Source organism: Triturus cristatus, chromosome 5_2 (assembly GCF_964204655.1).
Source record: "Triturus cristatus chromosome 5_2, aTriCri1.1, whole genome shotgun sequence".
Taxonomy (NCBI): Eukaryota; Metazoa; Chordata; class Amphibia; order Caudata; family Salamandridae; genus Triturus; species Triturus cristatus.
The window spans coordinates 743406072-743421321 of NC_140588.1; the positions used below are offsets into that span (position 1 = coordinate 743406072).

Below are 15250 nucleotides of genomic sequence, written 5' to 3' on the forward strand. Positions count from 1 at the left end.
ACAGCCCTAAGGCAGGGTTGTATTACATTTGTGTTCATATCTGCACGAGCAGCTATGTCCCTGTGCCGGTCAGTTCCATTGCTGTCACTCAAATGGACAGGCAAGCCATTTAAAACATGTGCCGGACACTGGTGAAAACAAGTTTCCCAACTACATGATGGCTTGATTGAAAATAGGGATGTTTGGTACCAAACATCTCGTATTCACAAACCCACCATGATTCTAGTAGTGGATTTGTAAATACATGCACACACAGGGCACCTTAGAATTGCCCTCTAAAAACCTACCAGCCTCTGGTGCGTTGGCTGACTGGTTTCTGCCAGTCTGCCACCGGAGACAAGTTTCTGACCTCCCGGGTAAGGGCCTTTGCACTCAGGAGGACAGAAACAAAGCCTGCTCGGGAAGAGGGTGTTCACACCCCCTCCCACAGGATGACCTGCTGTTTAGCATTCCCAGGCCACCGCCTTTGAAATGTGAATCTGGATCCCCTCACAGGAGAGTAATCTAACCCCCTTTGTCCAGAGCCCTTTGCACCTGGACAGGTGAGAAAATGAGCTAATCAGGTAGGTGTGTCCACCCCCAGGCTAATACCACCCCATAGGTGGGCTAACTGTGTTTGACACAACTTATCAGAGTTGGCTATCTTTGTGATAGCAAACTTAGTAACTCTCAGGGTTATTCCCACTTCCCACAAGAAGTGGTCATATAGGGTGCGTAGTGACCCCAAGGGTAGATGGCCCATTGGCTACTACCCTACACTCCCCTACCACCACTAAATTTACTATTTAGGGGAGCCCCTGGCATCAGAAAATCAGATCCTGCTGATCTGAAAGAAGACGACAATGAAGAGTCGCAAAGAGTGAGAACTGAAGACCCAGCAACTGACTTGGCGCTAACCCCGATGGTCTGCCTGCTGACTTCGACAGTTGCACCAAAAGACGCCTTGTCCTGCAGCTGCTGTGTCCCCAAAGCCCGGGAGACCTGCCAGCACTTCAACCAGGAACCAAGAGCTCCTGTTAAACAGCAGACCTGGTCCTCTGCATTCTGCAGGCACTCAAAAAGACCAGAGAGGACTTAAAGACCACGAAAATCCAACCCCTAAGGATAGCTTTGCACCTATCGCTCCAAGCCCGAGTGGAAGTGGGCCAATGGTGCTAGCTTGGTCCCCCAGCCCTCCAGAGACCAAGTACTCTGTGGTTTTGCATCTCGTGGACTTACTGACGTCCCCAGCAGCCTTTTTTCCTAGGCCCTCTCTACCTCGACATCTCCCGGTAATGAAAACCAGACGCCTAAAGACACCTCTACACCCGTCTCCCCTGTCCCGTGGAGAAGAGGACCAAAGGTGTCCATACTTTCCCGAGCATTGTGCAGCCTGAACCCCACTGTTAGTTCAAACCCACGGGCCTCCCAGTCAAAGCCTGCAGCAGCTTTACGCGAAGAGCGATCCCAGTAGAGTAACATTAGGCACCCGACACTGTTTTGCACCCCTGTACCTGGCCACCCTAGTGCCACTGGAGGTGTTCTGCTGGTGCTGCTTTGGACATTGCTCAGCACTCACCTTAACTCTTGGAGATTGGTCCCATAAGTCGCTGCAATGTACCTGAATGCCGCACTTGCTTTTCCTCCCATAGGATAATATTGCATCTTCTGAAAATGGCACTGTTGACTTTTTAAATACCCAAGTATGTCTTTTGAAAAACGTGCTTACCTGAACGAATTGCTTCTGGTGCCTAAGTATATATAAAGATATGTTATTTTTTAAATTGGTGTGTATCTCCTTATTGAGTCGTGTGCATCATTTATGGACTATTGTGTTTATTTACACATGTCTTACACTCCTCTCAGATAAGCCTAAGACTGCTTGAGCATACTACCCCCTAGAAAAGCACCGTGGGATTGCTAGAGCAAGCCCCTGTCCACTCATGAGGGAACCCTGGACCTTTTGCACTATATATACATATATATCATTTTCATGTATCATATAAAGAGTTAGCTTCCTACACACCTTTTTTTGTAATTTTGAATTGTGATGGCAGCAAAGATTTTAAAAGGCTGAAAAAAGTTTTCACTTTTCATGGTGATGTACAAATGGTAACTATTTGCTGACATGCTCTTTCCACTTATTGTTTGTGCACTATATAGTTTTATTAGTATAACTTTGTGCTTTCATATTTAATGGCCCCTATAATGGAATTATTCTGTCTGTAAATGACAGCAGTATGCTACCACACCATGCATTAGTAATATGTTTGTGACCGTGTGATCCAAAATGCACTATGAGCTACATGCACAGGTACCACTCACCCGCTGAATGGGCGTGGCCCATTTGCTGCATTGTTTCCTTGTGTGACACTTGAATTTTTGATAACCCCTATGACTTCAGTGATGTAACGTTGATAGCAGTACCCCCACTCTGAAAATTGTACCAGCACCACAGGTTAGTTGTTGGTGTGGTTTCATGCCGATCAGTGGTCCACAGGGGACATCAGTCTTTTTAGGTTTTGCCAGCTCACCCAGACCAGGACCATGTTGTAGAACCTATGACACACCATCCTCTAGTATGATCTGATAGCAATGGCGGCTCCTCGAGGGAGTGCTGCGGGGCGGGGGAGGGTCAGGGTGGGGGGTAGTAAATTCCGGCCTATGGCCCAACGGAGTTAAGTAAATAAATAAAACTAATTACATTGTGCGCGCTGCAACGCCAAATGGCGATGCAGCGCGTGAAATGTAATTTGTTTTATTTATTTACTTAACTCCGTTAAGCCATAGGCCGGAATTTACTACCCCCGACCCTGTCCGCCCCGCAGCACTCCCTTGAGGAGCCGCCACTGCTGATGTGTGTTCTTGTGACAATTTCAGTGGGAGAACACTTACATTTCACAATACCCTAAGTATGATAGGAACTGGGAATAATTTATATCTGCTGTGTCTAAATAAATTGTTACTTAGGAACTTGGTGTTAAAGCATTTATTAAAGCTGTTGATGTGAGACTGAGAATGCTACTTTCTAACTATGCAGGTTCATAATTGTGTGCACACAAAGGTTCACATGCCTTTTTGCTTCTTTGCTCTCACCTTCTGCTATAAGGAATAATGTATGAAATTCAATTTGGTGCACCTAAAAGGGCCCTTTTTTTTATTTAGGTCCTTCCTGAACTCTGTATAGGTCTTTACATTTCAGTAGTTATTTTTCATATTTATATTTTTCTTATTCCAAGCACATGATCGCCATGTTAGGAAGCATGTTTTCTTTGTTACTTTTTTTGTGTGCTCTATGCTTGCAAAAAAAGAAATTGCACCAGCTAATTTTTGTTTCACTTTATAACTTTGTAAACTAGGGACAATGTGACGCTAGTGTAAGAAAAAAGGCTATATTAAATGTACATTCAGAAAAGTCATTCATTTTTTTTTCTTTAGAAACAAAGACAGGGATCACATGTATGAATACATTATCAGTCTCTCTGTTTAAATTGTGGAACAAAATCGTTTTATAGATTCTGATTAAAATGTTTCCTTTTCTATGAAAAAGAAATTTGGAAACCTGGATTGCGCTTAATGCTCAGGTGGTGAAAAATATAGATTTCATTTTTTTAGAAATGCATGAGCCATATCTTATTAAATTATCATTATTGCATCTCCTTTTTCATAGGTTATACTAGTTCAAGTAAACCCTGGTGAAACATTTACAATCCGAACAGAAGATGGCCACATCCAGTGCATACAAGGTAAAAACCTAAATTATATTTGTTATTAGTTTAGTTGGGGGAGGGGTTTACCAAAAACCTAACACCTTTCTCTTTACATAAGTATAAAAATTGACCCATATTTTCTCGGATTTTGCCACTGTCCTTAATGGTGGCTGGGAACTTTTCCATTGATTTGATATTACTGATTTTCAACCACCAGACCAACATTGTGGTTAGGTCGAGCTCTATCTGTTTCTGCTCAATTATTAAATGGGCTGCCAGTAGAATTTGCGATTGCCTGTGTTGGAAGTCTGTGAGTACAGATTATCTTTGTGCATGCCTCCCAAGAGCAAGAGTATCCTATCAAACTGAAGTCTAATGTTAATGATCTCTTTAATGGAGACTTGGATTTATTTTTAAAACGTTTTTACAATACCACTGCCTCATCACATATCGCACCATGTCTGGTTGATGGTCGCCTCTCCAGTAATCTTCACCATCGGTGAACATAGCTTTCAATTGTAGCATCGTCAGATATCATTGAAAAAATATCTTGGCTGTGTTTTTTATGTCGGTAACTTATAGATGATTTGGATACTATAGACCACAGGTTTTATTTATGCTCTGGAACCATTCAGAAACATAAATAATTTCAGTTAAACAGCAAATGGTCAAGACAAAGCTGCAATAAAGATCAGAAGTTTGTAAACTAGACTTCCATAGGATTACACTTTTTTTTATTCTTATCCATCAGTTATTGTTCTAGAAGTGATTATTTTCAAATAGATCGACTTGTTGGTTTAATGATCTGGCTTGTTATTGTATTGGGTCATGCTCTAATAAATGTTATTCTAGCTCTGCAGAATGAGTCTCCCTTTGATAAGAAAATAGAGATATAATCACTATATGCTTAGAGATGTGAATGAAGTAGGAAAACTGTAAAACCTAAATTCAGTTAAAGACATTACTATTGTTTATGAACCAGTGGTGTTCATAGTAGAGAAAAGTAATAGGAATAGCTCTGTCCAACAAGAGATAGAATATATATGAACGAACATACTAAGTTAAATGGTTAGTTCATATTATAATCATGATAAGAGTTCCAGTGTATCATAGCTGAACCAGGAAGCTATAGAAGCATACAGTGTTATAAGGACAAAGTCTGTATTTTAGTATACAAAGTGAAGTAATGGGAATTGAGGAAAGAGTGTGATGAACATTTCTGTTCCAGTTTTTAAATATAGTGGAGTGATGAGGATTCCCATAATTTAAAAGATAATTAAGGCAAAGTACACACTTGAGATTCTTGTTCAAATATAATTGCTCTGCATTTATTTGCTACTTTGATTTAGAGATGCGCATGAGCCTAAAAAGTCTGGAAATATAAAAAGTCAAAGGGATTTATTTACATATTAGTTCTATGAAACCTGAAAAAGTGAGCTTCATAAAATATTATGCACGCATTTAACAGAAATCTAGAAAACCCCCAATATATCAATTATAGGGACACCTCAATTATAGGGACACCTCAACTATTGGGACACCTCAACTATTGGTGTACAATCAAACCAGGTAAAGGCAAAGTGGAGTGCATAACAATGTAAACTATAAATTCCGAAGAAAATTGGTTCACTAATCTTGGACAGGTTAGGCTATGTTCCTTTTGTGATATTTGTTTAGGGTACATTCTGCAATTATTGGCCTTGTTATGGGGGTGGTTATTTTGTGTTTGGTTACCTGTTCAGTATATTGTGCTTGAGGACTCATGTATGGCTGTGTATGACCTTTATTATTCAGTTTAGCCAATAGACTGAGTTCTTTTAAAAATGTTAGTGACTGTAATACACTTGGGGTGTAGATTTGCAAGGTGAGTTCTGCTGAGGCATTATTTTGTAAGTGGAGATGTGCTTTGTGTCTTTGTCTGAGTGCTTGATTGTGTCTCTCCGAGATGCTCACAGGGCACTAATTCGGGGAAAGTGAGGAGACTATTGTATTAGTCAGTTTTGAGTGAGAGACTGAGGACAGCAATTGCATGAGATCATGGTGGGGAGTGAACATATTTTTTATTGAACTTTTTTACAAAGATTACTTTGCACCTCTCGTCGTAACTGCTTCATGCTCATACCATTTCTCGGTTATTGAAGAGTACTCCAGCAAATACTATCCATTTACACCTAAAATATCTTTTGACAGTCAAGTTATTTACAGATTTCATAACATTTCTGGGTTGTTACTGTATGTTTTTCAGGGCCAGCACATGTGCCCATGATGTCACCAAATGGGTCTATGCCTCCAATATTTGTGCCTCCCGGATATGTGTCTCAGGTATATATTTAAGTTATGTTTTGTTCTAAATTGTAGCGTGATGCATTTTAAATTGTATTTACTGTGATAGTAAAAAAGCACATACACACCCAAATTTAAATCGAGAAAAATCACACGCTAAACAGGTTACAGGTACCCTTTCTACATGTCCCAGATATTATGATAGGCAAGGATCCCATTTATGGGGAGCTCACAGACCTTTTCCTGAGAAGGTGGTACACAGGCTTGCCACAGGGCACAAGTAAAAAGCCTGTTCACCCGACTATAAACAAGATGCCATACACATAAGGTGTGTCCTTGTATCTGAGTACTGCTTTGATGTTGACAACATTTGCAGTAGTGGGAGAAGCTCCAGTGAGCTTTCATGGTTGTCAAGCCAGGTGGGTGAGGGGTGGGGAGGGGGTTCACAAAAGACCATCCAAAGTGATCTAAGGCATGACTCCTTAACATAAAAAATGGGTGCAGATGACTTTCACCCCATTGTTTGCTTTCTAGTTCTCTGCATGTATTAAGTTACAGAAAGGTATCTTGTGCTTGACCTTTGACTACCTTGCTGCACTTAGCATTATACCATTTACTTGGTCGCTGAGCGCCTTTTCTGATCCTTTGCAATAAAATACATTTAATTTTTTACCAGGATTTGCTTGTGGTGATGCAATTTGTCTCATCATGTCTTTGCTATCTTGAGACTGGGTTGATCATAAGAACTTGATATGGGGTGTAGCAACAGCCCAAAAATAAATACTTAGAATTGAAAACATATTGCCCCCCCCCCCCCCCCCCCACCAACTGCAGCAAGGTTTGCAACATCATTTTCCCCTTTACTTTTGTTTTTTTGCAAAATAAAAAATAATTATCTACTCCCTCTCTTTTTAAAGTACCTTTGTATATTACACTTATTATTATTATTAATAATATTATTACTACTATAATAGAAAGCAAACTAATTGTTTTGAAAATGTTTCAATCACAGGTGGTGGAAGAAAATGGGGTACGCAAGGTTTTGGTCCTACCACATTCAACCGAATTTCACCCCTCTGTGCATCCTGCGCCACCTCATGTGACCCATTACATGCATCCTGCTCTTCTTACGCATCCACCTCATCCAGTGTACTCTCCAGGGGCAGGAGAAATTCCACCACAGTTCATTCACCAGCATCAACCACCACACATTTACCAGGAACAAGGTATGCATTTTGTGTTTTAGAACATTTTGTTCAAATAAAACTGTTTATGTAAAAAAAGCAATTTTTAAAGACAAACAACAATAGCATAGTGCACATAATAATTTTTAAATTCTTACAATTTTACTTTTGGTCTTTATAATGTAATATCTGTGTACTCTTCCCATAGTAATATTCCAGGAAGTTTACTTTCTTTGTCATATATTGGGACTTTTTTTTGTATTATATTTCTCCCATACAACCTGTGGGCATACAAAGTAGCTACTCTTTGTGGGGGTAATATGCCAGGTTGATGCTTTTTATTGTCCATGAACATTAATTGTTCTTTGCCAACTCTGGCTCCACCACCAGTACTTTCAATCATAGCTTCGTTGTTTGTGTGATATAACAAAGAAGATCCCACACTATCACCTAATTTAAAATCTAATTCTGGGTATGTTGTCTCGATTTAATATGCAGATCATACCAGATGGAAACACTTAATTCACAGCTTTATCTCCCTTTCACCCTTGCCTGCTAAATAGGCTGTCCTGCCTTTAGATCATGTCCGTTCTAGTTGGTTATGCAACCCTCTGCTTCACTCTGGACTTCAATCAATACCCCTCACCGATGATACCTGACATCTACCAACTAAATCTCTTATGTAAGGCCATGCTTCTTGCTTCACAAGAAGTGAGTGATGAAAATCTAAGTTCGAACGCATTCATATTGCAACTTGTAGAATTCTTGCTGGCTATCATCAGTCAATTTTCCAACAAATTATCATATCTTGCAGAAGAATTGATTATAACATTTCACCAGTGTCGCCTGAAGCATGTAATCATTTCTCCATCACTTTTAAATGCATTTGTTTAGGCCAACCCTACTCCCTACTTCAACCCCGTTGATAGACTTAAGACACAGATCTTTGCAGAACTTAACATTTTTCATGTTAAAAATGTTTAAAAAAAAATCAAAACAGCCCTTCTTGTGAATTTTGCACAGAACATGGTGCATGCTGCCTAAGTCATAAATGTGAATTTACCGGCCTTCCAAAAAACCCTCACGACTTATATGTTCTCTACTTATTTGCGGAAAAGTCAGCCTCTCTTTTAGCAGACTGAGTTGATCACTAACCCTAATAAATATTGCTCTGTTTCTCGGTCTTCTGTTAAAGTTCTTCACTGTGAAATGTTTGGTTTTCATTTGCTCTCTGAAAAGTGATGTCTAAGTTAAGTGCACTGACTTGACTTGGATAGCAAACTGTGAATTGAACTTCGCATCTTTGATCTTTCATTTTGTTTTTAGATCTATGGCCTTAATTTCAGTAAGTGTACAATCCTAAAAAAGTTACTGCCACCTTTTTACTGTAAGTGTAGCATAGGTGTGACTGACACTTGACGTAAGCATATGTTGTTCTGAGCTAAAAAGCGTGCAGGTTTAGATTATCTTAATCTATGAAATACAAGCCTGTATAATTGTTGCAAAACCTTGATTTTCATTACTTATTCCTTCACTGCTTTGTAGAATCTCGTTCACACGTCAGGTCAAACTTTATCCAGAGAGATGAACGGACTATGAAAATGCAAGAGCAGTTACGAAAAAGGCTTAAAGACCGTCAAACTCCTGGTAGCATAAACAGTAAACCTAATAGTCCACCTCCTTCGCCGCATAGAACGCAAAATCCTGCCAATGCAGACATTCAGAATGGTTGTGGAAAAGGGCAGAGTTTCAATGCTGATCCTTTGAAGACAAATCAGCTTGAAAGCACAAGGGATAGTTCTCTAACAAATGCAGATATTGAAGGTATGTATTTTATTTTGAATTGTAAACTGTACATTTTTGCCCTTTGTTTTGCATGATTGTATTTTACCATTGTTCACAAAATAAGGGCATGGGCCAGAGCTATTAAAGCAAAAAATGACAGAAAAGGAAGTAGCATAGCATTTCCCAAAGTTATAGATTATTTCTACGTAATATTTATTACCATTGCTTTTTACTTGCCCGCTTTCTGGTTTAGATTTTAAGAGAGTTGGGCATGATCTCTGAACTGGTAAGTCTCTGAAGATCCCCTACCTGTTTGATCTCCATGTTATGATGAGCAAAAATATAACCCTTCCTTTACCACCCTATACATTGAGAGGAAGATATCCAGTTATGTAAGTAAAAATGCCTGTGCTTCTGATATTCAGCTTCTAAATCACTTGATTAAAATGAATTTGGCATCTATTTTGTTTTTTCAGAGACTGACAGAGAAATCAAAAAATTGCAAGACATCATTTCTGTGTTTGATAAACCTATTGTAAGTACACAGTATCTAGTTTTTCCATTTCGAGCAATTTGAAATTTCTTTGCAATTATTTTGATAGTGTAATTGTTTTAACTAAACTAATAAAACCAGTGTTTTGAACAGCATGGTGTTGGTGTGGCACTGAGTGAGTGGTCCAGCCATTTCTACCATATGTACTTGGATGATTGTGCCTACAACTCCCTTTTTTATGTTAATTTACCCTTCGCAAGGGCCAGGGGCCCAAAACCACCCTAATTGGGGTAGAAGTTCTCTACTGTAAAAGGTGCCTGACAAGATCAGTTGCATCATTCAACCTTCTCAACCTTGAAGCACGTACTAGAATGGGTTGCTTTACTACCAAAGATATTACTTCCATATTGGATAAGGATGTTCTCTGTATGGCTTCGAATGTTGTTCAACTATGCTATTAGTTATCCTGGCATAAGCTGTGTTCTCACTATAGCGAGCTTGACCAGAATGCAGCACCACTGTAGATGCTCAAAGTCTTCTTTGGTTTTGTTTACATTGGGTCATGCTATGACATCAGGCTGAGATCTCGAATGTACACCCTTTCTGAATGGGAGAGCGGGGGGCACTGCTCTGTCAACCCAGGCTATGCTGTGACTGACGATGGTGGCAGCAAGATTCTATGTAGGGGCACAAGCCTTTATACATGGCCCTCCATGGGGAGATGAGTTACCATCTCTCTGAAGTAAACATCCATCCAGTCACCCTAACCGGTGAATGGTGGACTGCACTTGAACCATGTGTGTGCTGCACAAAGTAATGCTCCGTTCTGTTCAAATGGATCCGACCTTTTACGAGTCCACCCATGAATCGTGCACCCACACCAAATCCATCCATCCTTCATTCATGTCTCAGATGATGAAGACAAATGACTACTGTTATGGTGACTGGACAGAGCTGTTGCTGGTAGGCAGTATCCACAAAACCAAAAATGACAAGGCGCGCTTTCAGTGGGCTCACTAGATTGTACTAGAGGTGTTGCAGGGATTCTGCTTATGCGCAGAACTATGTGCAGGAACCCAGGCCCTCAGTGAATTGCGGTGTACCAAAAACCCACCTCAGAACCCAGAACCCCTTATCCGGCCAGCATCAGTGTCCCATTCGTTATCCGAGGTTTAGCTCGGCGGTCCCAATGTATAGACAACCCAGAACAAGCGACTTAGTATATTTCTCAGGAATGGTGGGAATCCGAAATACCTTTTCGTTATTTTTCTCGTACCAGTCCACAACAGAATAAGCAGAGACACGGTTAAAAGTTTAAAGAGTTTATTTTATAAACCTCATGTCCTAAGATGCAGCAGTTTGGCTAACATTAGCAGACAAACGATTAAAATCAAAACCATCAGCATAGTTACAATACCATAGAAAATGAAAGGAGTAATCATACTAAAATGACAGTCTATCTACGCCACCTTCCTTTCTCTAACACACTAATAGTATTATTAGACTAATAGAAGGTCTCTAGGCTTGAATGGGGAACCCCATACCGTAAAGATCAGCTCAGAGAGTTCACATTGCAGGATCAGCTATGCTCTGCTCCTCGGAACGCTCTTCTTCCGAATGTAATGAAAACATGTAACACTGCAATATTAAAAGCACTCGACTTTCAGGTATTTGCAGCTGCGTGCGTGTTATGGCTAAACTAGTGGTCCGATCAACCTGAACTCAACAACATGCACCGTCTAGCGACCCAGACTGTTTCTTTACACGGTGTACAGACCAAGGTCACTGCTCACTGTTTGGGATGTTAACAACAGACAGTTCTCATGTGAAGCAAAGTCGAGTAAGCATTTCTCAATTTAATAACATGTGACTACAGTGTCGTGTGCAAAAGCAGCAAAAGCGGCAAGATGGCTTTCTAACATCTGACGCGGTTATGCTAACTTAGCATTGTACATATGTAGATAACGATCTTCACTACACCCCCCCCCTTGATCGGACCTCTAACCAGTAGGGGCGCACTTGCAAGAACGCAGAGTTCAAGTTTGATAGAACGGAACCAAGGACATGAACTATAAGTCCATATAAGGGAAGTGAAAAAAAGTTCGAAGAAAAACAAAAAAACAAAGAAAAAAGTTAAAACGGAGTAAAAAAACATGTAGAGGATAAAAAAAACCATCATTGAAGGACGTAGGACAAAGTGAAAGTACAAAAGTCAATCCATCAATGTATAGGCACAATAAGTTGCAACAGCTTCCAAGAGGAAATCATTGGAACGTTCCGCAAAATTATCTGCCATCCAATTCAGCACGGGGAAGGAACATACATGCTCCTCAACTACCGGAGCTTCCAGCATCAGACGAGGACAACTGGCGGGTTCTTCAAGATAACTTCTTGGTAAGAAGTCAATCGCGGCCGTTCCGATGTCCCAATTTCCAAGAACTCCATGCGCTGCAGCACAGGCCATAATCCCGACACCCGAACAGTCCAACTCATGAGCCACTAAGGGGCTCATTAGCCGATCATAATCCGGGTCAGGAGACACCGAGTTGGACAGACACAATTCCAGAGCCCATTGGAACGGACAATCTAGGCAATGAAAGACTGGCTGCACACAAGTAAAGTAGGCAAACCGGAAGGACAATCCATAGGCTACGCTCAGAGTTGCCAGCGGTTAAGCGCCATAGAATTCAAGCATCCGGTTACGAAGATGCAGCAGGCGGGACATGTTGTCGTTTGACGCAAGTTGTGCATCCATAGCGCAGGGCGCAGATCAACAACAGTATTCCAGCTATGAGGGTGAGAAGTAAAGGGAGACCTCCGAAGACGCTGGAAAAACATAGAATGAAAAAAGGCCGGGATCACACCAAAAATAGTTTGAAAAGAGGTCACGAGGCCGGAGCCCACAATTTTAAAAAAATGAGCTATGCCACTTGTAGACGAGGCATTAAAGATAGTCTGAATCAGAGTCCCAAAATGAAGAGGCAGATCAGTATTTAAAAGCGCTTGCACCTCAGTGCGGGTGTTTGCTACGTGAAGGACAAATGTTTCCAGGGATGAAGTCAACGCGACTTCTTTTTGAGACAATAGAGCCCTTATTCTGCTCATCTTGTTGAACTCTGCTTTCAAGGTTGGAATGGAAGGCCAGATGGATACATCGAGCCGGCTATGCGGGGGTGGGAACAGGACGTTATTACAGCAAACCACTCTCTGCGATACAGTCACTATGTAGGGAATTCCCACTAACATCCCACAGCAAGCTTCATTATTTAACAGCAAATAACTACCGTTAGCAAGCAGCGTAAAAGATGGAGTAATAACTGGCACAGGAATCCCTTTCAGGACGCAAGCTAAGTTAGGGGCGTGCACATTACATGCACCATGCAATTGAATGTGCCTACACACAACAGAATGATCCGGAGTGGAAGTGCATTCTTCTCCTTTCAAGTAAACCTCCTTGCCGTCCCTCACACATCTGTATGTGAAAGAGAGAGACCAAACTTCATGCAGGAAGGCAGTACCCAGTTGTTCATACCTGCCTAGAGCATAATGTTTCATGCATGAACTAAACTTGAACAGGGGAAACGGTAACGTGATCAACCCATGTACAAGCCACACAGCAGAATTCAATTCGGCAACAGAGAAAGGCAAAGGTTCTAACTTTTCAATGTGCAGCAATGAATATGTAGCATCTTTCATGGACATGAACTGCTGTTTAGCAGTCAAATTAAAAGGAAGGAACAAAGATGAAGTATTCATGTAATCCCAAGGGACCTTCCCTGCTTTTAACGTTTGCAACGTCCATGCAAACTGCATAACAGAACGCATTTGATTCTGACCATGATACAATACAGACAAATCATCCTGCACAATGTCCACTACAGAGGATACAATATTATCTAATGTATAAATTCTGGAAGACCGGGTGTTAATGCTATTATCTATTACAGCCAATACTTTTTCCATATTTGCTTGGTCAATAGCGCGTAATCGGGAAGCAGCCTCAATTTGCGACAACTTCCAAACGTCTTTGTAAATAGCGTACACCCATCTCTTGGACCTGCCTTTCGCAGGACCCTTAACAAAATCATTCAAATCTATTTTGTCGTTTCATTTGGATAAATGAAGTGTAACAGATGCTAAGGTGGAATGTTGCAGCCAAGACTGGCACAACTTCCCTACTGAGTAGGTAGTCACAGTGTGAGAACATTCAAAACGGGGGTCCACACGAACTTGTGTATACCCCGGTCTTAAACCAAGAAACCGATGTTGACCGGAATCTGCACTGGTCTGCCAAACCAACCACCCTTCGGGGTCTAATTCAGAAACATTGAAGGATGTGTTGGAAACGTATGTCTGCAACGTAGCAAGGGACAGATCTGTATGATTAACCCAAGCAGGATAAGCACCCAGATCCGGAGTCGAGGGAGAATTTAATTTTTTAGTAGTAGCCAATCCAAAACAGGTGGTCTGAAAAATTGATGAATTTAAAAATAACATGTGATTCGGGATAAGACAGGCACGATGCAAAGCTTCTGTTCCCTGTACTTGCCACCGTTTGGAGCCCCAAACCGACTTAAGATCGTCTGTAGCTTTCCACAAATCATACCCGCCCAGTGCCAACTCGTCCATAAAGGACTTGGAATACAACAATTTGGTGTGTGTCAGTCTAACTTTAGAAGCAGACTCAGGCGCAACTTTAAAATAAAAGGAGGCCAGATTTGACACACTAAAATCTGAAAAATAAGTGAATTTTTCCACTAACGTGGCAGAGCTGGCCATCCTAGGGGCGGGGCAGTGTTCCCATTGTGTATAATTTACAACATTTCTAGACGTATTTGCTTTGTGTAGGAAATGTGTGCCATAATGTTGATGGCAATATTGCTCATCATAATTAGCAGTATCTAAATACAAATCCTCAGCATCAAATGCAGCATAATATTTCAAATCAGAAAACAGTGCTTCTATGGCTTGAACATCCCAATCATCTGAGTGAATGTTCTGCTTAACGACATCACCCATGGAAACACAAAATACATTTGGCACATTAATCACTTCAGTGGGGCCATAAATTTGAAATTTAACGGCATCCCAAGCAATCCCATCACGTACAGGCCAGGCAGTAATGTTCACAAAAGTCTGGTCCCTTTTCATAATGTGAGATGAGGAGTGGGGTGCCAAAGTACCATCAATTAGTCGAATTGTAGACCGTTCGTTCAGGTAGTGTCCATTGATAAGTCTAAAAAACACTACCACAAAGCCAATGGACATAAATAAAAAAACACATATGAGCACCAACCAAATGTAAGTCCAAGGGGGTATTAAAAAATGTCTTTTGAACCAAGCCACAAAAATTGAAATCTTGGACGGGGCAATAGACGTCATTGAACGAGAATCAAGAGTCTTGTGAGAGGGCAACTGTGGTGGATTGTAAAACAGGCAAGGTAACATCCGCAGGATAAGCATACTCCACTTCTTCAAGCACACCACCAGGTCTTTGTGGCAACAAGGGACCAGTAACGGCATGCATCTCGATGGCAACATCAGGAACTGTGTCAGAGGCTTGGGCGACAACAGAATTTCTCAGCATCGAAGGGCAGGAAACCGCCGGAGTCATACTAAGAAGAATCGGCCACTCGTTGTAGTTTGACATTGTCAATCGAAATGTACCTGTTATCCTTTCGACCAGGAAGTGGAGGTAAAATGACTGTTCTAGTACCCTGCACTCCAAGCAGTGGAACCAGTGCACGATAAGAGGGGCCAAACTCCTTCTTGTTCTCCACCTTCTCACGGAACAGATCACCAACTCGAGGCAGCCA

The 15250-nt window shown here is 41.1% G+C and overlaps 1 protein-coding gene across 1 annotated transcript in view; it reads left to right on the forward strand.

The window, feature by feature from the left end:
• The window catches only part of LOC146829211 (fibronectin type-III domain-containing protein 3a-like), a 608949-nt gene that overhangs the window by 103841 nt on the left and 489858 nt on the right, over positions 1 to 15250 (forward strand). The window contains exons 4-8 of the mRNA XM_085607850.1: positions 3650 to 3725; positions 5935 to 6011; positions 6985 to 7198; positions 8702 to 8980; positions 9418 to 9476. Of these exons, the coding sequence (XP_085463976.1) occupies positions 3650 to 3725; positions 5935 to 6011; positions 6985 to 7198; positions 8702 to 8980; positions 9418 to 9476 (705 nt within the window). The remainder of the gene's footprint in view (positions 1 to 3649; positions 3726 to 5934; positions 6012 to 6984; positions 7199 to 8701; positions 8981 to 9417; positions 9477 to 15250) is intronic.